At 32.9% G+C, this 17,072-nt stretch overlaps 1 protein-coding gene across 3 annotated transcripts; it reads right to left on the bottom strand.

Annotated features, from left to right (window-relative positions):
* Positions 1 to 8,197: 8,197 nt before the first annotated feature.
* Positions 8,198 to 16,870, bottom strand: LOC116779125 (protein limb expression 1 homolog). 3 transcript variants are annotated; one of them, XM_061529926.1, is made up of 5 exons: positions 16,693 to 16,870; positions 9,609 to 9,802; positions 9,267 to 9,460; positions 8,801 to 9,021; positions 8,198 to 8,399 (listed from the first exon to the last, which is right to left on the bottom strand). In XM_061529926.1, exons 1-5 carry the CDS (start codon positions 16,772 to 16,774, stop codon positions 8,251 to 8,253), a joined length of 840 nt encoding a protein of 279 aa, XP_061385910.1. In that variant the 5' UTR covers positions 16,775 to 16,870; the 3' UTR covers positions 8,198 to 8,250. The 3 variants fall into 3 exon arrangements, with proteins under 3 accessions (XP_061385910.1, XP_032529194.1, XP_032529195.1); XM_032673303.2 differs by having other exon boundaries at positions 16,702 to 16,868; XM_032673304.2 differs by having other exon boundaries at positions 16,689 to 16,865.
* Positions 16,871 to 17,072: the final 202 nt, after the last annotated feature.

Below are 17,072 nucleotides of genomic sequence, written 5' to 3'. Positions count from 1 at the left end.
CATTAAATATTTATCGTCAATCAAAGTAATGCAATACAGAATTATTTATTATATTTCAATATCGATAAGTCATTTAAATTTATAAAAATACGCCACAGTAGAAATGAATTTACACGCTTCCACTGTCTAGAGAGGTATTTCAAACATAAAATTATATTTTTATATTAATAAATCTCTCGATAACTTCTATCATTCGATACGTGAATCACCAAGTAATGCAGACTGTATCCGATTTAAATACGCGGCCTTCGACGACCGTTCACCCACTCTCAGCGACTAGCTATAAAACTTTACAATATTGCCACTAAAATTATTAACCGACGTAACAAAAAACGTTGTTCAGAATTATTATAAACGTGAACAGAACAAGTGCATAATGTTTCCTTTCTTATATTTATATATTAAATTATATATTGAAATCAAAAAAACTCTTGTCACCCAAGACAAATATATTAGATTGATATACATGTAAAATTTTTGGAGAGTTAGTTTTATGAAAAACGGATGTCTGGTACACTTTTTATATAATGTCGTTTGTATGTAGCGTTGAATATAATTAGTGAAGATGAAAATTAACTTCCTGTGATACGATTATAAAATTTTATATCTCGTATTACTGTCAGTGTATAATCTTATCAGTTATTTAATGGGGTATTTGAACGAGCTGAAAAAAACTAATGAGTTTTTATTCTTTATGACACAATTCGCTGAGATGGGTTAATAAAATTTTCTCATTGGTTAATGTTTTTTTTTTAATATAAAAATATATAGAAGCTGCCGGTTTCCACGTTGGCTACTCAAAGGGTAGCACTTGATCACAGCCACTGAGCCGCGGTAGTTCGCTTCAGTTGTCACCCAGATTGGAAAAGCTTTCTTTTTTTCAGAATCTTCGTAATGGTATTTTTTTTTCAGTTCAACAATTTGCACATACGTTTTTGTTCTCGTACATGGTTTTACGTGTCTTATTTATTAACTGCTCTATAATTGAATACTTTCTTTTTTAATTTTTACTCAGTTGCGCCGAAAATAAACAAAACTACTTTGTTTTCTCGAAGCTCTCGCTTATAAACACAAGCATGTTTAAGTATTAGATCTTGGCTGTAAAAGTGATTACCTTGTTTTGTCAATTGTACATTAGTTTTGTTCCTCCGCATGACCAGAACGTCTCTCATACAAAAGATCCTTGGTAACAAAATGGCGGGTTCTAACGCGACATGAAATGACTTTCAAATTATTTCTATCCGTATTTAGCAGTAAAAAACATAATTAATATTAAAGTTACAATGTGAAACCGAATACATTAAATACAAAATGGAAAGAAAAAAGTAAGAGCGAAAAAAAAAACACAGATTTTTCTTTTTTATTATCAATGTGTTCACAATGAAAATATTAAATCACATAAAAGTGTTTAGTCGGTACAGCCTTATATCAAGTATAATGAACTCCATCGAGTTTTTGTATATATACGAACTTGTTTAAAACCTCGTTGCAGATTTGCAGCTTTATTTGGTCGCATATCGGCTCGTGTATGTACCTATTCGAAACATCCATACGTACGTTAGTAACAAAAATGTCGTGTAATTGGTTTAATTATTACGATAGTATGAGCTAAGTTTAGTGTACGGTGGATTGACCTTAGACGAGACGAATAAAGCGAAATTATGACGTCATAATATTCTAGAACCTCATTATTTGCGCTACGACCATTGTGGGATCAACGATCCAATTGGAAACAAGAATCTATAAATGCCAATTACTGTTGTGTTTACTTTAGTTAGTCTTACAATTAGATATAAGAAAATGTTTTATTTAAAATATTAATTTCATGATACCCGTTGATTTATTCGTTTAATCTAATTGCTCTTCTGAACTGTTATTTCATTCATCACGATACTTATATAATCGATTTATAGATCTAACGGTCGTAATATGGAAAACATTTAAAAGGCCGATGGTTTTTAAAGTGTTATATTTAACGTTAACAGATCCTCAATGAATTTCCCGTGTTGGCACAACGAAAACGCTAAACCGGTTCAAAATTTGACGAAATTAATAAATATGCTATCATCTCTATATCGGATGCACGGCTAGTCGGCTACCTGCGCAGGGTTGTTGCAAAAACCGCGCGGCTCCCACGCTCGCCGAACGCGGTCAGCGACCCCGTCTGCATTAATGGTGATTTGACGAGTATTGACGATGTGATAACGACGCCACGCCAGCCTCTAAGAAAACCCGACATCGCGAACTTGTTTTTTTTATAAACAAAACCCTATTGATGTTGCCTCGATGTCCGTACTCCGCTAATTAGTATGACTGCCAGTTTAGATATTATCATACGGTTTATTATAAATATACATATATATATATATTTAATAAGAATAATACAAAGATTTGAGTCTTAACTCAGAACGTTCAGTTTAAATTTGATTGTGATAACTTTGTAAGATAAACATGTTTAAAAAATGAAACGAACGCTGTTTTTGCAAGACCTGTCTGTGAATCTCATTTCCCTAATTGGCTTCTATTTTATATGTAAATACCCATCGCCACTCTTGGCACGGCATTGGAGGAATTATTTGGCAATTTAAACGCATTTGATATAGATGTGGATTGGAGTGTGGCCAACAATCTTCAAAGATTCCCCAAAATATATATATAATATATGTATATATATAGTTAGAATTTTTTTCTCCCATTAAAGACCTTCATTAAAATCTAAAGACCTAATTAGAAGTGAACTAAACGAGAGCTTGTTAATTTTTTTAAGGTTGAATACTTTTTTGAATCACAACAACGCCAGAGAAACGAGAAATCATAATTGTCCCCAAAAACCGCGGTTGCAATTTCCACATGAGAATTTGAGGTTTTTTGTCCCACAAAGGTCATGTTGTCGAGCGTCGTATCATTCTGAATCGTCTTCCAGACGATCCGTTCCACTACAACATTACATTTGTTCGGTATCATTTCCTAAAATAAACATATATTTAATCCATTCTCAAGGACATTTTATTTTATAACGACAAATTTATAATATCATTAGGAACGATCACTATATTATTTGCAACTTTATGTTTCTCATCGAATCAAAGATACAAGGCGTATAAAATATTCCAAAAATTTTACACACAATTTGACCTGAAGTTAAAGCGTCGGGGAGTAAATCTTGGATTTCCCAAGAGACTCGTTTGTTTACTTGAAGCCTTCGATGGCTAACGCGGTCAGGACTAGGATGAAATGTTTTATGAAAATATATATCAATATATTAAATTATTTCTCGATAAATATCTTTAAAATAGTTCCTAATTTGCTTACTGACGTAAACACAGACTCTGAGCAAAATTTTTAAAATATTTAATTACTAAGTAGCGTCTAATAAAAAAAATATATATTTTAAAAGCCAGAACTAATGGTCATGTTAATGTGAAAGACCGAATTAAAGAGTTCTTTCATATGCCAGTACTTATCAGCTTTTGAACTGTATCTCTTTCTATAAACACACGCGTATATCCACTAATGAGATTTATGTATCTCATACAAAATGTTCTAGTTGTATTCCAGCGTTGCTTTATATTAATCTATCCAAACTTTCCTTTTAAATAACAGTATCAAATATATTCATTAATTTAAACAACAATAGTATAATAAAGTTGTTTTTAAAAAAATGTATTATGTAAAAAATATATAATCTTAAAACCTTATCAATACTTGAGAGTTTTTTTTTTTATATAAATACTTGTAAGTATTTATATAAATACTTACAAGTATTTATATAAAAAAAATAATCACTCTAAACTGATGAAGAGGGCATACGTTATTTGAAAAACAACCATTTTGGAAATGAACTTCACTAAGAAGAGTTAAGAAAAAAGGTTTTATAAAAAGACTGAATAAATCATGCTTAGACTGTGTTTGTATGTATAGCCTCTTAATATGCTTAGGAATCTTGTATTTTTTTTTATACGAAATATCTATTCTATAAAACAAATGCAATAGATATATAATTTTTATTTATACTTAACTTACCCAGTCCCTAGCCGTAGCAACAGTTTTTGTAAGAAATTTATATTCAACACAAGTTTCGTTTACAAAAATTATTCTATGAAACTATCATTACAAAGTCTATTGATTTTGATGTGTTATTAAAATACCCGTTTTAATAAAGTACAAAAAGTCCCAGCAGCTAAAAAAACGCTCGGGTATCTTGGCACAGACTCGTTACGACCATAAAATGAAACTGCACTATTTAAAGCGGCTCCTAATCTATGCCATAAAAATACTCTTATCGCAGCAATACATCCCAGCGCCGCGGTACAGGCAGCTTCAAAGTGTTTTACATAAATCTTGAATATCCCCCTGCAAGGAAAATCAAGAAGAAATCTTCACACCAGAGAATTCATAGCAAATTCCTTACACTTATACTTCATATCCACAAAAGCTATTGTAGTCTAGAACAATATTATACTTTCCCGGTTCGATAGAATCGCCTACAAGAATGACAAGCGGTGTATGATTGTCTGTTCTAAGATATTGTGTTGTCGTTTGAATAGAAACTCATTTCTGCATTGGAGCGTAGTTCACATTGTTTGGATCGCGGGCTTGTGAATCTAAACGGGTCCTAAAAAAAACCTCGTACCGTTTATGGTAAGTGTCGACATATAAAATGTATTTTAATGATGCAATCGTAAAATTTGCTATTCGTTTTGTAATTTACCTCCATATTAAAAAACAATCTTAATGCAGTGTGCAAGGAGATATCTTAATTAACAAAATTAACCAGTTCAATTTGCACATAAACGATTGAGATATGTTGGTACCTTAACGACAGAGGTCATAAAATACAAAGTTAAAAGTGATAATAATGCTCGAACCGCTCACTCAATTGACTTTAGCAAGTAAGGCAATAACAGTAACGTACTCTTTATAATGTTTGTTTTATTTTTATACGTTCGTTCCAATATGATTTCGTTACTCATTGAAAATGTATATATTATGAATGTGATAGAAAACGGGGTAACTGTAAATTATGTCCTATGGTAATGGGAACTCCCAAACTACGAGTTCCATGGCCATATTCTTTCTAATTATTCGAGTTCGGCTTCGAGTTTGTTTATAAGGGTCATCTGTTCCATTAATACCCCGCATAGTTTATCAATGAACGTGAGCTATTGAACTCCAAAACAGCGAGTTAACGTTGACTACTTATAGTAGGGGTAGAGATTTTGGTTTCAATATACGATTCTGTGAAAATTAGTATATATATTTATAATACAGGAGTTATTTACCATCTCACTACTTATTAAATCTAGTTTACGCACGTGTTTGAAGCAGAAATATATTTTACGTAAGTAAATTGTACTATTTGGAAAATATAAGGTCGTTACAAGATTGTGAAGAGTATTCACAATAGCTTTGCGTCGCCGGAGATGAAAACACTTTAGCTTGTATACACTAAGATCTGGGAAGTGGGCCATCGTATCACAGCTTTGCACACTTCTGGAATATATAATTTTTTGTGAATACTTTACTGAACGCATACTATATATCATGTCACCAGAATTTATGATATCGTTTACTCGTATCATCAGTGTTTCGTTTAACGTCCTGTTTACAAGAAACTTGAAATAAAACTAAATTTTAAGTAGAGCTTTCCCGATGGTTCCCGACCACAATGAGCTCTCGAAACGGAGAGCATACAGATAATACTTCCTTTTCTTCCAAACAACTTCTTTTAAACCATTTCCTTTCTTCACTTACACTCTTCTCCTGCAGTACATATACGCTCCTTGCACTTCCCATGTATTTTTTTAAATGTTTTAAAAATGCCTAGCTTTTTGATTGATGTAATTTTGTTGCCAATATTGTCTAAAGCACTAAGACACATTCACTGAGGTATACCAAAGGAAACACTAGCTCTTAGCAATTGCATTGGAAAAATAAAATTATAAAATTTCGTGTGCTCACCAAAAGTTTTCAACATCGTACCTCATACGATGCCTTTACACTTTCTCATTAAATAACCTACGTTAATTTACGTACGAAAAACTGGAAATGTCCAATATGTTGTGTGTGGATGCAAACAAAAGTTTGGTTATAACAAATAAGGTTACTGGAATATTAAACGTTCCTGAAACATTACATTAATTTTTATTACGAATACCGTTGAATGTTATCTCTTCCCATTTAGATGTTCCCGGAACGTTCCGTTGGTCCAGATATTAGTATCAATGAATATAAAGACAAAAAAGACTGTTGTTAGAGAAGTAATTGCACCAACTCCAGCATCATTTATATGACTTGTCTTAGCCTAAAAACTCGACCGCTCATAGTACATTTATTGTCTGCTCCTCACTTCAATTTCATCTTATATTATACGCCCTTCAAAAATAGAGCACTGTCACTTTGACTCCTTTTCAAATTTTCGTTACAAGCTTTCCATCAATCATCCGATAATGTGCCGTTGAACTAAAATGTAGACTTTTTTATATCAAATATACTATTATAATACTGACAATTTATGTTTTTTTTCAGGACAGCGGTTCAATAATAATGAGTTAAGTAAATTTATGTACAGCACCCACAATCATTTGTATAGACTTGTTAATAAATAGAAATGTCTCTTACTTTCTGAGATCAACGAATGTTACAATTCGACAATTTCCAAATTATTCTCTATCTATATTTTTGTTCCTACTAATCCAAACGTCTGGTTGGCTTTGAGCAGCAAATTATTAATAATTAATTCTTTTCTTAACTAAACATGAGAAATAAAACCAGTTCCTTATAAATAAAAAAAAACAACTATATATATAAGGCCATGAGTCGGTAAGTATTCAAATACATTACAAATATATTGGGTAAATAATCAATAAGTATCGGCGGTTGTTACCTAGTAATTGAACCCATGCCACGATAGCTAACAATTCAACCATCAATTACTGAATACCAACGAGACTAATTGGTGTTTATTATTCGCTTTGGATGTTAGTGGGTTATACGTATTCAATGTGAACGTTATAGCCTATATTGTATATCTAATAGACATACGAATATTAAGGAGCAAAACATTAGTCGTTTTTTCCTTTCATTAAATATTAAAAATTTGTATCATATTTAAAATCAAGCAACACCCTATGTAGCAATCAATAATTTTTTTGATTTTTATATAATTTTCTATTTGATAGCTCTTACGAGGTGTTAGGTCATTGTCATCTTTTATACTTGCCTACCCCGTTCGCCTTGACACGTGAGATGAAAGAACTCGCATTTAATAATGCTCCACTCAAGACACTTTTGCATAACCACCGTTTTCATGACAAAAGAATAGTCCGACTTGTTCAAAACCATACATCAAACAGAAGTCTCAGATTTTTTTGTTTTTATTTTTTTTTATTTTTCATGAACCCATCACGCAAAATAACGTGGGAAATCATGAATAATTCAGTTCTATCGAGCTCTCCCAATTTATTCACACAAAGTTCACGGATTAGATTACGTTTCCAAGTTGTGTTCCGACAAAAGACTTGGAAAAACAATGTAATTAAAATGTTATTGAGTTTCTAAACTTAGTTTTTCATTTTCTTTACAGAGACTTTGAATCGTCAATCTAAATAATAATAAATTTATATGTCCCAGAGAAAAACAGGTTTAATTTTTTTTCCTCTGATAAATATACAGTGATATTTATAACGAAATTATTTTTATTACATTAGTGGAAAATTATATATCTACATTGATATCGTTATGTACGAAGTCGTGTGTTAATTTATACCTACATATATTTCTTGTATAAATTTACTCAACAAAACGTTATTGATTCGTATCAAACTATACCGAAATAATTGAATTTTAGGCGATATTCATTTCTGCTGACACAGTGAATACATTTGGTTAAACGGAATTCTATATTCAGCTCTCGGTTATTCGAAACGCAATCTTCCAGAATATTCTGCAGTTTGGAATCCTGAACTATTTTTCTGCTAAACCTTTGATTGTTTTGGCGGATATGAATGAAGATTGACTATTGTATAGTTTTTATCTCAATAAAAGAAGGGTTAAATTAGAAACCTCGGATTTTGTATGCTTCTGGGGGTCGGTTTTTCAGGCTGTTATGTCAAAACTGCGCAGGGTTTTTTACAGTCAAGCTATATTCCACAACCATTTTTCTGTCTATCTCAGGGTGGTAGAAATGAAACAAACGTTTTCTTACACTATATAACTATACTTAAATAACAATAGAGCCGCGCGATGAGATCATTGTTGCTGTTGCGGAGGCACCTGACTCGCGGCCAGTAGCAGTATGTCGCGTTTCTCCTTCGGGAATCGAAGTTCCCTGGCTGCGATGCGCGCCGATCGCAGTTCGAGCTCAGCACGCGCCAACTCACTCCGTAACACGCCGCCGCCTGGTACATGGCCAAAAACAGGTTACTTGGAATCTATTTTAATTATTACGCTACTCGCTTTTAGGTTTTTTTATTGAGGAAAGTAAGCAATGCATTTCCATTCTATCGAATAATCAACGATATAATCATATACAAATTCAAAGTTGTCAAAAGCTTTTTCCAATGTCTTAACAGATAATTAGGCCGAAATTCAGAATTGCTGTCACTCTTGTGTTTATTTGTGAAATTTGCAGTGTGCATTTTCCTTTAATTGCACTAAGTACATAAATACGATATGTTTAAATATTACAATATGTCTAATAATATTCATGGATTTGATCGTCTGTTTCTTTTCTATGAAAGAGCCATAAGCTTCCATACAACCAAAAACATGTAGTCAAGAAAGTCATAACTTCTTTTACCTGTTGTGGACTCTCTCTCTCTATTGGCCCACTCCCTGGCCATCTGTTCGCGCATGGCATCGTCAAGGGCGCGAGCGGAATAATGCGCAACAACCTCCTGGCGGGAGCATTGCCGCTCGCGCATCGCCCTCAGAGAGCCGTTCCAGTGCAGCAGCTGGAACACCGTCATCAGTTCTTGGAACTCCAGCATCGTGCGACCTTTGTTTGCTTCTAGCATAAACCTACGGATGGAAATAAACAAATAGTTTAAAAATACCTCCATAACATATTAATGTAGTTTTTTATAAATATCATGCTCCAAACTCATTCATATTGAATTTGTCTATTGCCCAGCAGAGTACAAGCAGCTACTGGATTGTTTTTTTTGCTTTCGCCTACTATTAATTTTTTCTTGTGTTTACTGTAATTTTAATAAAATAGAAACTTATAACAATATATATATATGTATATATTAAACATAAAATACCTAAACGCAGCTATCCCTGCACTAGGATCCTGATGATGCGAGGCAGCGTCGCCCGCGAACGAGGCACGCGCCTCCGCCACCGCCTTCTCAATGAAGTGTTCAGAAATACGCCGTGACTCGTGTTCATTGAAGACGCTATTCATTAGAGCTATCTTGGCTGCGCTTCGTCTCGCTTCGGCCTTTGTGGGACAATTCTGTTGAACAAAAATAAATTTATAGGCACAAACTATATGCAACCTCATAATATATATGTTCTATGATCGTTAAAATTCGATATTTGTCATTTTCTCTACATTATAGGAGTTTTGTATTTCCAATCATTTCATTAAACAGATTTAGTACCTCAAAGCTGCCAAAGCATGCTCCACCTGGCAATGTGACATAGCAGACGAAGGGCGGATGTTTGGCGGGCACGGACTCGTATATGACGAGAGCGCCACTGCTGCCGGCTCCAGCACCACCGTTCCTCGAAGCCTTCACCTGCCAGAACTCCTGCAACGCCTCTACCACATTCACTGTCGACAGCACGCCATCCGCTGCAAGACATATACTATTAATATAAAATATATCAACAAACATATCTCAGCGTAATCATTTAGAGAGGTATTATTACTGATTTATTACATTGATGGACATTGGATGGATGGATGGATATTGACGGCGACGAACTCACAATGGACACTATGAATAAAATACAATTATCAATTAAGAAACTAACCGAATCTGTGCCTCTAAATAGATTAATATAATGTGTCTACAATTAGTCGAGTTGACGTTTTGATCAAAGAAGGAGGCCACGGATATATGTATCTGTTAGGGGGATTGACATGTCGGATTACGTCAATTAAGTAATTAGTTAATAACCTATTTATATTATATTGACATTTCGATAGTTGATTGAATTCTAACATAGAAACTACATGTCAGTGAATGGTTGTATTGATTCGTAATTAAAATAAATTAAATAAAATACTTATAAACTGTTCGTCATTATTTCAAAGGATAATATAATAGTTTTAAATAAATCAATGATCAATTAAAATTATAATTAATGAAATAATTTCTTCAAATACATATATGAACATATGTGACAATTATGTTTCAGTGAAATTCAGCTAGAATTGAACTCGTCTTTAGTTGACTATGTGGCGTCTTGAGTTATAATACAGTATGAGTTTCGAGAGTCTACAATGTAGTATCCATTGCGGAGAACCTGTTATGCAAGGGTTTAACATTGTGTTCCACTAAATTAATGGACGAAGAGCTTAAATGGTGTATAAATTACTACGCATTCATAAACTATCAGTAATTCCGCTGAACCTATTTTCTAACTAATAGCACTGAATTCTATTCGAATATTAATTAGCTGCGAAACATCCAAAGTTGTATCCGAGACGAATCCCATTTCTCAACAAACAAGCAGACAAATATTCTGAAGACTTTTTTCTATTGCAGTATATGAAAACATTTGTGAAAAACTATGAAGATTTAACTGTGACTTATATTTAATGGGTGTCAATAGCATAATATATGAAGAAATACGAATGAAACCTCCTTTCACGTTATTCAAGACATTTATAATAATTCTTTAGTTCCTAATCATTGAGAATCTATCTCACAGCGGAGTGAGTGTCACATGAGAGCAGCTTTCATTATTTTCTAGAAGTAACAAGTCACTCCCACGACATCAAAGATATTAACATAGAAAGTTTGTACTAGAGCTGTGCGAATAATAAATATCAACCTGTTTGTGTATCAAATAAATCAACACTGGTTGATAGTTAGCAATAAATTATAACTTATAAGATATCCGTCTATAAATTATTATTATTATTATATAGTTATTTTGAATTTTAACACGAAAAAATCATCTCCTGAGAATTGTAACTTAATTAATCACTGTTTAAAAGCGAAAGTAAATAAAGCTTTTATCGCTAATAGATGTAAATTATTAGATAAATAAATTTTCTTAGTATTGGAAAGCTGTCGGCACGGGGTCTTTGAAAAAGTGATCAGGAAGTAGTGTTAAAAGAAACGTCCATTCGATTAGGTCTCTCGATCAAAAGAACTTTTATTCAGATTTTATATGAGAACGCCTATAAAATATACTTACCATACTGTCAGAATAAATCGAAAACTATTCCTGAAAACTCATATTGAATTCTGAATTTCCTTGGAGCGATGTCGCAAAAAATATGAATTTAAGGACGTCGAGCGTAATCAGAGCACTCTTAAAATATTACATTTATTACACGAAACGGGGATCAATTATAGGAGTTTGTAAGTTTTTTATAACAAAAAAAAAAACTGTGCTTCAGCGAAAAACAAGAGAAGTCGATCAGGTCCAATAATCAAATATCTACCAACCAAAGATATTAAGTTATTTATACATTATGAACGTTGACACGACATTCAGATTAATAACAAGCCTGTACAGATATTAGTTCTAGTAGGTAAATAACAAATAAGTGATAGTGGCCTTCATAGGCATGCTATATTATGAGCATATGAAGTGAAGTCCGGTTTCTTCATCGATATTAGAGGCACGTCCCGAACTATTGAGTTGTAGATAACTCAATATCTATAGTAGACGGACGGACAGACGGCCTCCCTTTTATATAAGCATTGTCCTAGATTATCCGACTGTATATAGATCATATAACGAAATAATTAACTGTTAAATTTTACACATAAAACAATTTAGAAGTCTTTTTGAAGTTACATCCAGCCGAGATTCAGGAAAACTTTTACACGTATGTGACGGATTGAGAAATTCAGCCTTTTGATGCCGTTCGCAAACGGCAGAGAGAATTCTGCTATGTTTATTTCAGTCGAGGTTTAGATTGAGTTGCTCGTGAAATAAAAAGAAAAGGGTGAATAATTTGGTAAAATTACGCATAAAGTTGTCGTCCCGTGAAGTGATACGACGAACTTAAAATTTATTCATAATACGAGCCGGCAGCTAAAGTTCGTATTATCATTCAATTCTAAATCAAGTTTCGGTAATTTCGACTTCAATCCGCGAAATTCACGACGAAATATACATTTCAAGAGCTTGCTCACATCCAAAGGAAGTTATTCGATTCAGAATACACAAAAAAATATTTTGAAACTTTAAAAAATAATTATACAAGACATTTATGCTATTGAAATCATAAAGTGGTTTATACATTTAATTTTATTAACGTTTTATATATGTATTGAGAAATCATAAATTTACGCCAACGTAGTTTAATGTTTGCGGATATCGCTTCTGCCATTAAGTACCCTTAGAACGAGTACACATCACGTTACAACCTACGTAAATACGAATATATACGGACGTTTCGAAAGAAAAACCTTCAAACTATCACTATCAAAATTTAAGTTTCAAAACCTGCACTAAGATAATATTTCTGACAATAAGACGTTTTCATTTTATGTCAGTCACTAGGAAGTCTTCAGTTCTGTATAATAAAAAATAATAACGTTTGCAGTTAGACATTTAAAAACATTATTCAAAAGTTTTAAAGCTGTTATAAAATCAACAAATATATATAAAGCGTATATATTTTCTATGCTATAGCGTCATTCGCACTGGACCCGCGGAATATTTTGTCAATGTCGAAGTTTTTTTTTCGTTGGAGTATATAATATTGTTATTTAACACAAAATTCAAATTATAATAATGCTATTATATGTCCAACATTATTATATTCTAAATATAAACCATCCAGTTCTTTTATGCCACGGCATTAAAACCAAGGTAGTTACGAATTAATACCACAGAATTTAAATTAAAAAGAAAAAAAAACATAAAAAGGTTTTCTAAGAAAATTTATTTCAATGTCCCATTTAATACTTCTATTCGACGTAAATATGAGGTATAAGTATTTTTTATTTTACATGTTTGTAAGTTAAAGGCAATTTAGTTTTCAACGCACTAACAAAAGTTAACAGACACGACTGTAAAGCATGATAGTGAATAGTGAAATATAAAAAGCATACCTTTGACTGCGTTAACACATCTGTTGATCACTAAATCCGATCTAATTTCCATTATAAATAAAATATATAAACGCTACACACGCAAGACTATGCTCGCTCACTACAAGGCAGGCAAATGTATGCGGGCCTGCAATACGGAATCCGAGTGTTTCAGCGGAGACCAGAAACCTCTAGGAATCCGATTGACTTGATCTATTGAAATTAAAGTAACATTTGAATTTATTCTCCAATGCAGAATATTATTCTAAACGCTTATCTTTAAAACTAGAAACTTATCAAAGTTTTATAATTACCTCCAAATATTGGCTTGTAATAAAAAAAAAAAAAAATGCAACACGGATATCTATAATTTTAATGGAATCTAAATTAAAAATAATTTATGATAATTTATTGCGATCTGTTATCAGTTAGCTTCTGAAATAATTTTTAATTAAGCGAAAACTAAAATATAAAAGTCACTGACAATGAGACTGACACGCCTTCACGATCTACATATTAACGAGCGCCTTTCTTTTTTGCTAACAAAACTAATATTAAATCATTTAACGACGGCGGTCGAATCTAATTATGTTACACTTCCTTTTGGTGGAAAAAAAAAAATGATCGGCAAAAAGAGTTTTTATTGGCGAATCAATGAGCGATACCAACGTAATTATACGTTCAGTGTACAGACATACGTTCGGTGAGTCAGTACAGCGGCTCTAAAAATAGCCCCGAGGCCCATACGAGTTGTCTCTCTGTTTATAAATACTACCCCATTAGCGACGTCGGTTAAACTTAATGTAATTATAAGTTGTAACTTAACGGTTGTGAGGAGGACGTACAGATGGCTTCCAGTGAAGGCTGTAATATAAATTTAATGCTCCCTAACTCAGTAACATGTCTTATTTTAAAAATGGCATAAATGAGTCTCTTTTTCTGCATAATTACATTCAAATCAAGCAATTAAAACGTATACATTATTGTATTTTATACGAGTGTTGAATAACGTTACGTATAATGAACGAGTTTTAGAATATTTAATTTGGAATTAAATAATGTCTATGGCGTAATATGTACATTGACACGTTAGCTAATATTAGTAGAAACCTTATAACAATTATCCGAGTATATCCTGGTGACGTCCTAGTTTAGACACCTAATGCACATTGTATCTGTCACATAAATCTCATTGCTATCCGAGGTTGCGAAACATCGAGCAATTTATAAATCCGAGAGTCGTGATAGCCACGATATTTATTTACTATTGCCTAGTAAAGACAAACAGATGTGAATTATCGCTATATTAGGTTCGGCTTTGTTTATATATATTTTTTTATCTGGCATTATATTTCAGATCTACGCCTCATGAATTCAAAATAAAAAGCACTGTTTAAGAAAACAAGACATTTTAAACTGTAACTATCGTGTATAGTTGGATTTATAAAGCGTGTTTTTTGATTGTTAAAAAATTCTTTAGAAATTAATTCATAACTGAATTTAATTGTCATATCCCGCATATGACAAATAACTTACAATTTTTTTAGTGAATCGCAAAAAAGAAAGTTTAAAAAAAAATTCGAGATATCATTAACTTTTTTTTATTTTAAAATAAATGTGTTATGATCGCATATCTGCCAGTTCCAATTACTAATTTTTGATTGCAACACTTGATAAGCAATTGAACAGATTTTTGATTGCATTTAAATCTTATAAAATAATATTCATATATATCGAATATTTTTTCTAAAAAGTTTTACCTTCATACCTACCTAAGAATCAGTAAATGTCACTAGTGCTACCCACAGATTACTATATGACGTTTCAATAACCCTGCAAGAATTCTAAAGAAATGTTATGTAATTTTCGTAGTATTTCTATAAATAATATAAAATTTTGATGTCTTGATTATTATATAGGCTTCCATTGTTATTTCTTTCTATCTTACGAATGAATATCTTTACAAAGATAATTTGGAAATTATAACTTATGAATGCATAACAATGTTTTCTATGTGCTGTTAAAATATATCTTTAAAAATAAAAAACCCTAGTAGACCTTATAGAATTACAAAAGTATTTATTTTGTTAAATTACATAAAAGATTTACTTGAAATAGTTAGGTATGCTCGTTGCGGCGACAGAGGGCGGAACAAAGACGAGCGTTTAACGCGTTTCTTTGACAATTCCTTATCAATTTTGTTGTCTCATTAAGTAAGGAACATTTATATAAAATTCAGAAATGCATCTCAAAGAACATTTTACTTGGTATAGTGATAATTATATTATGAGAGAAAAAGATTTTGTGTTACTTACGCTTTGTGTTTCTATTATCTGTGTCAAAATTATATTGTCTATAACAAACTAAAATAATTCTAATAAGACTTAGAATAAAGAACGATTAAACATTAAACATAAATATCTTGATATTAAATTAATCTAAAGTAGGATTTATACTCTTAGTAGGATATATTTTTAAAAGAAATTTATGTTTTTTTACTCGACCTCAATTTATTTATGACGATTTTTTTTCTATGTATTTTATTACGTTATAAAGTTATAACTTGTAAACGTAATGTTTATAAACCGGAATAATAAATAATTTAATAATACAATCCCATTAATATTTCTAATAAGTTAATTTTCTTAAAATAATCCTAAACGCAGCAACCCTTTATAAATTTAAATTATATTTGAACATAACGAGAAATAAGTCCAAGTTGTGGCCATTGTTTTGTTCACATTTAACTGTTATGACTCATGCACTCACTCAAAACTCAGCGCGGGCCACATAACCATAAAGCCTACATGACTAACTGACTAACTGACTAACCATATAACAACAAACAGACGAGCTGCATTTGTTTAATTCGGTTGGATGGCGGCGTTGCGAAATACGAAACCGTACAACCAATTCAGTTCACATTCGAGCTTTCTAACATACGGAGACCGGAACTAATCACGTGAACATCGATCGATAACGTTTGATGGCATTAACGGTCACCCACCGAGTAACTGACCTCAGTTAACGTTACTTAACCCTCGTGTCGAACACTCTAATTCGCGGAACAGTTACACTCATTAAGTATAATTATATATTTTCTGATATTGTTATATATAACATCTTTTTTAAAGTTATTCTATAGTATAGGATAGTTTTCAACATACCGAGATCAATAAATTAATCTACATATAAATATAATAATAATTTTATATCGTTAATTTATTTAAAGCAATACTGTCAAAGGACTGGAATAAAAAGCCAGACAGATCTAAAGAGTTATGATATGAACAGATCTTTAGCATCTGTTAATGAGTAAATGAAAACAAACCAGTCGGTCAGATGCATGTATTGAGCTCGCTACAAGAATATACAGGAACGGAAACATATACATATATATAAGAGGACAAGTGACAGGTAAGTTAGAGCTAGAACAAAGGATGCAATTCGCGGTACTTGCAGTGCTGACCTCGGTAGACGTCATCGTAGAGGGGCGCTAGCGTGTCGGGCGCTCCCCAGCGGGATGCTTCGGGGTACACCATGGGGCCGCGGCGCTAACGCGACATGGCACTATCGCGGCACGGCGCGTGCGTCTGCGCCGACGGCTACGCGCGGACTGCCGCCTGACACTTCCATGGCGAAGTCCGAGCCTGGGCCCCGGGAGCCCCGCCGATCCCCGCCGCCCCCGGAGCCCCCCTCGGCTTCACTTTCGCACGGTCGCGAACCCGTCGCGACACTAGTTTAATTGCAGCCGTTGCAGAACCGGATTTATTGTCTCCCGTCGATATCACCTCCTGTGTCATGGTGCCCGCTGCCCGCGCAGACGGACGGGAATTAAAT

Source organism: Danaus plexippus, chromosome 6 (genome assembly GCF_018135715.1).
Source record: "Danaus plexippus chromosome 6, MEX_DaPlex, whole genome shotgun sequence".
NCBI lineage: Eukaryota > Metazoa > Arthropoda > Insecta > Lepidoptera > Nymphalidae > Danaus > Danaus plexippus.
The sequence above is the reverse complement of the archived record's forward strand: the minus strand, read 5'-3'. Positions and strand labels throughout refer to the sequence as shown.

Bases quoted from the DNA above. Each gene is read 5' to 3' on its own strand.
- LOC116779125 (XM_061529926.1), bottom strand. From the start codon at position 16,774: ATGGTGTACCCCGAAGCATCCCGCTGGGGAGCGCCCGACACGCTAGCG. The intron at 9,022-9,266 runs GTATTTTATGTT...TTCCATCCGTAG, and splicing joins GCAGGGATAGCTGCGTTTAG to GTTTATGCTAGAAGCAAACA. The intron at 8,400-8,800 runs GTAAAAGAAGTT...GCCATGTACCAG, and splicing joins AGAGAGAGAGTCCACAACAG to GCGGCGGCGTGTTACGGAGT.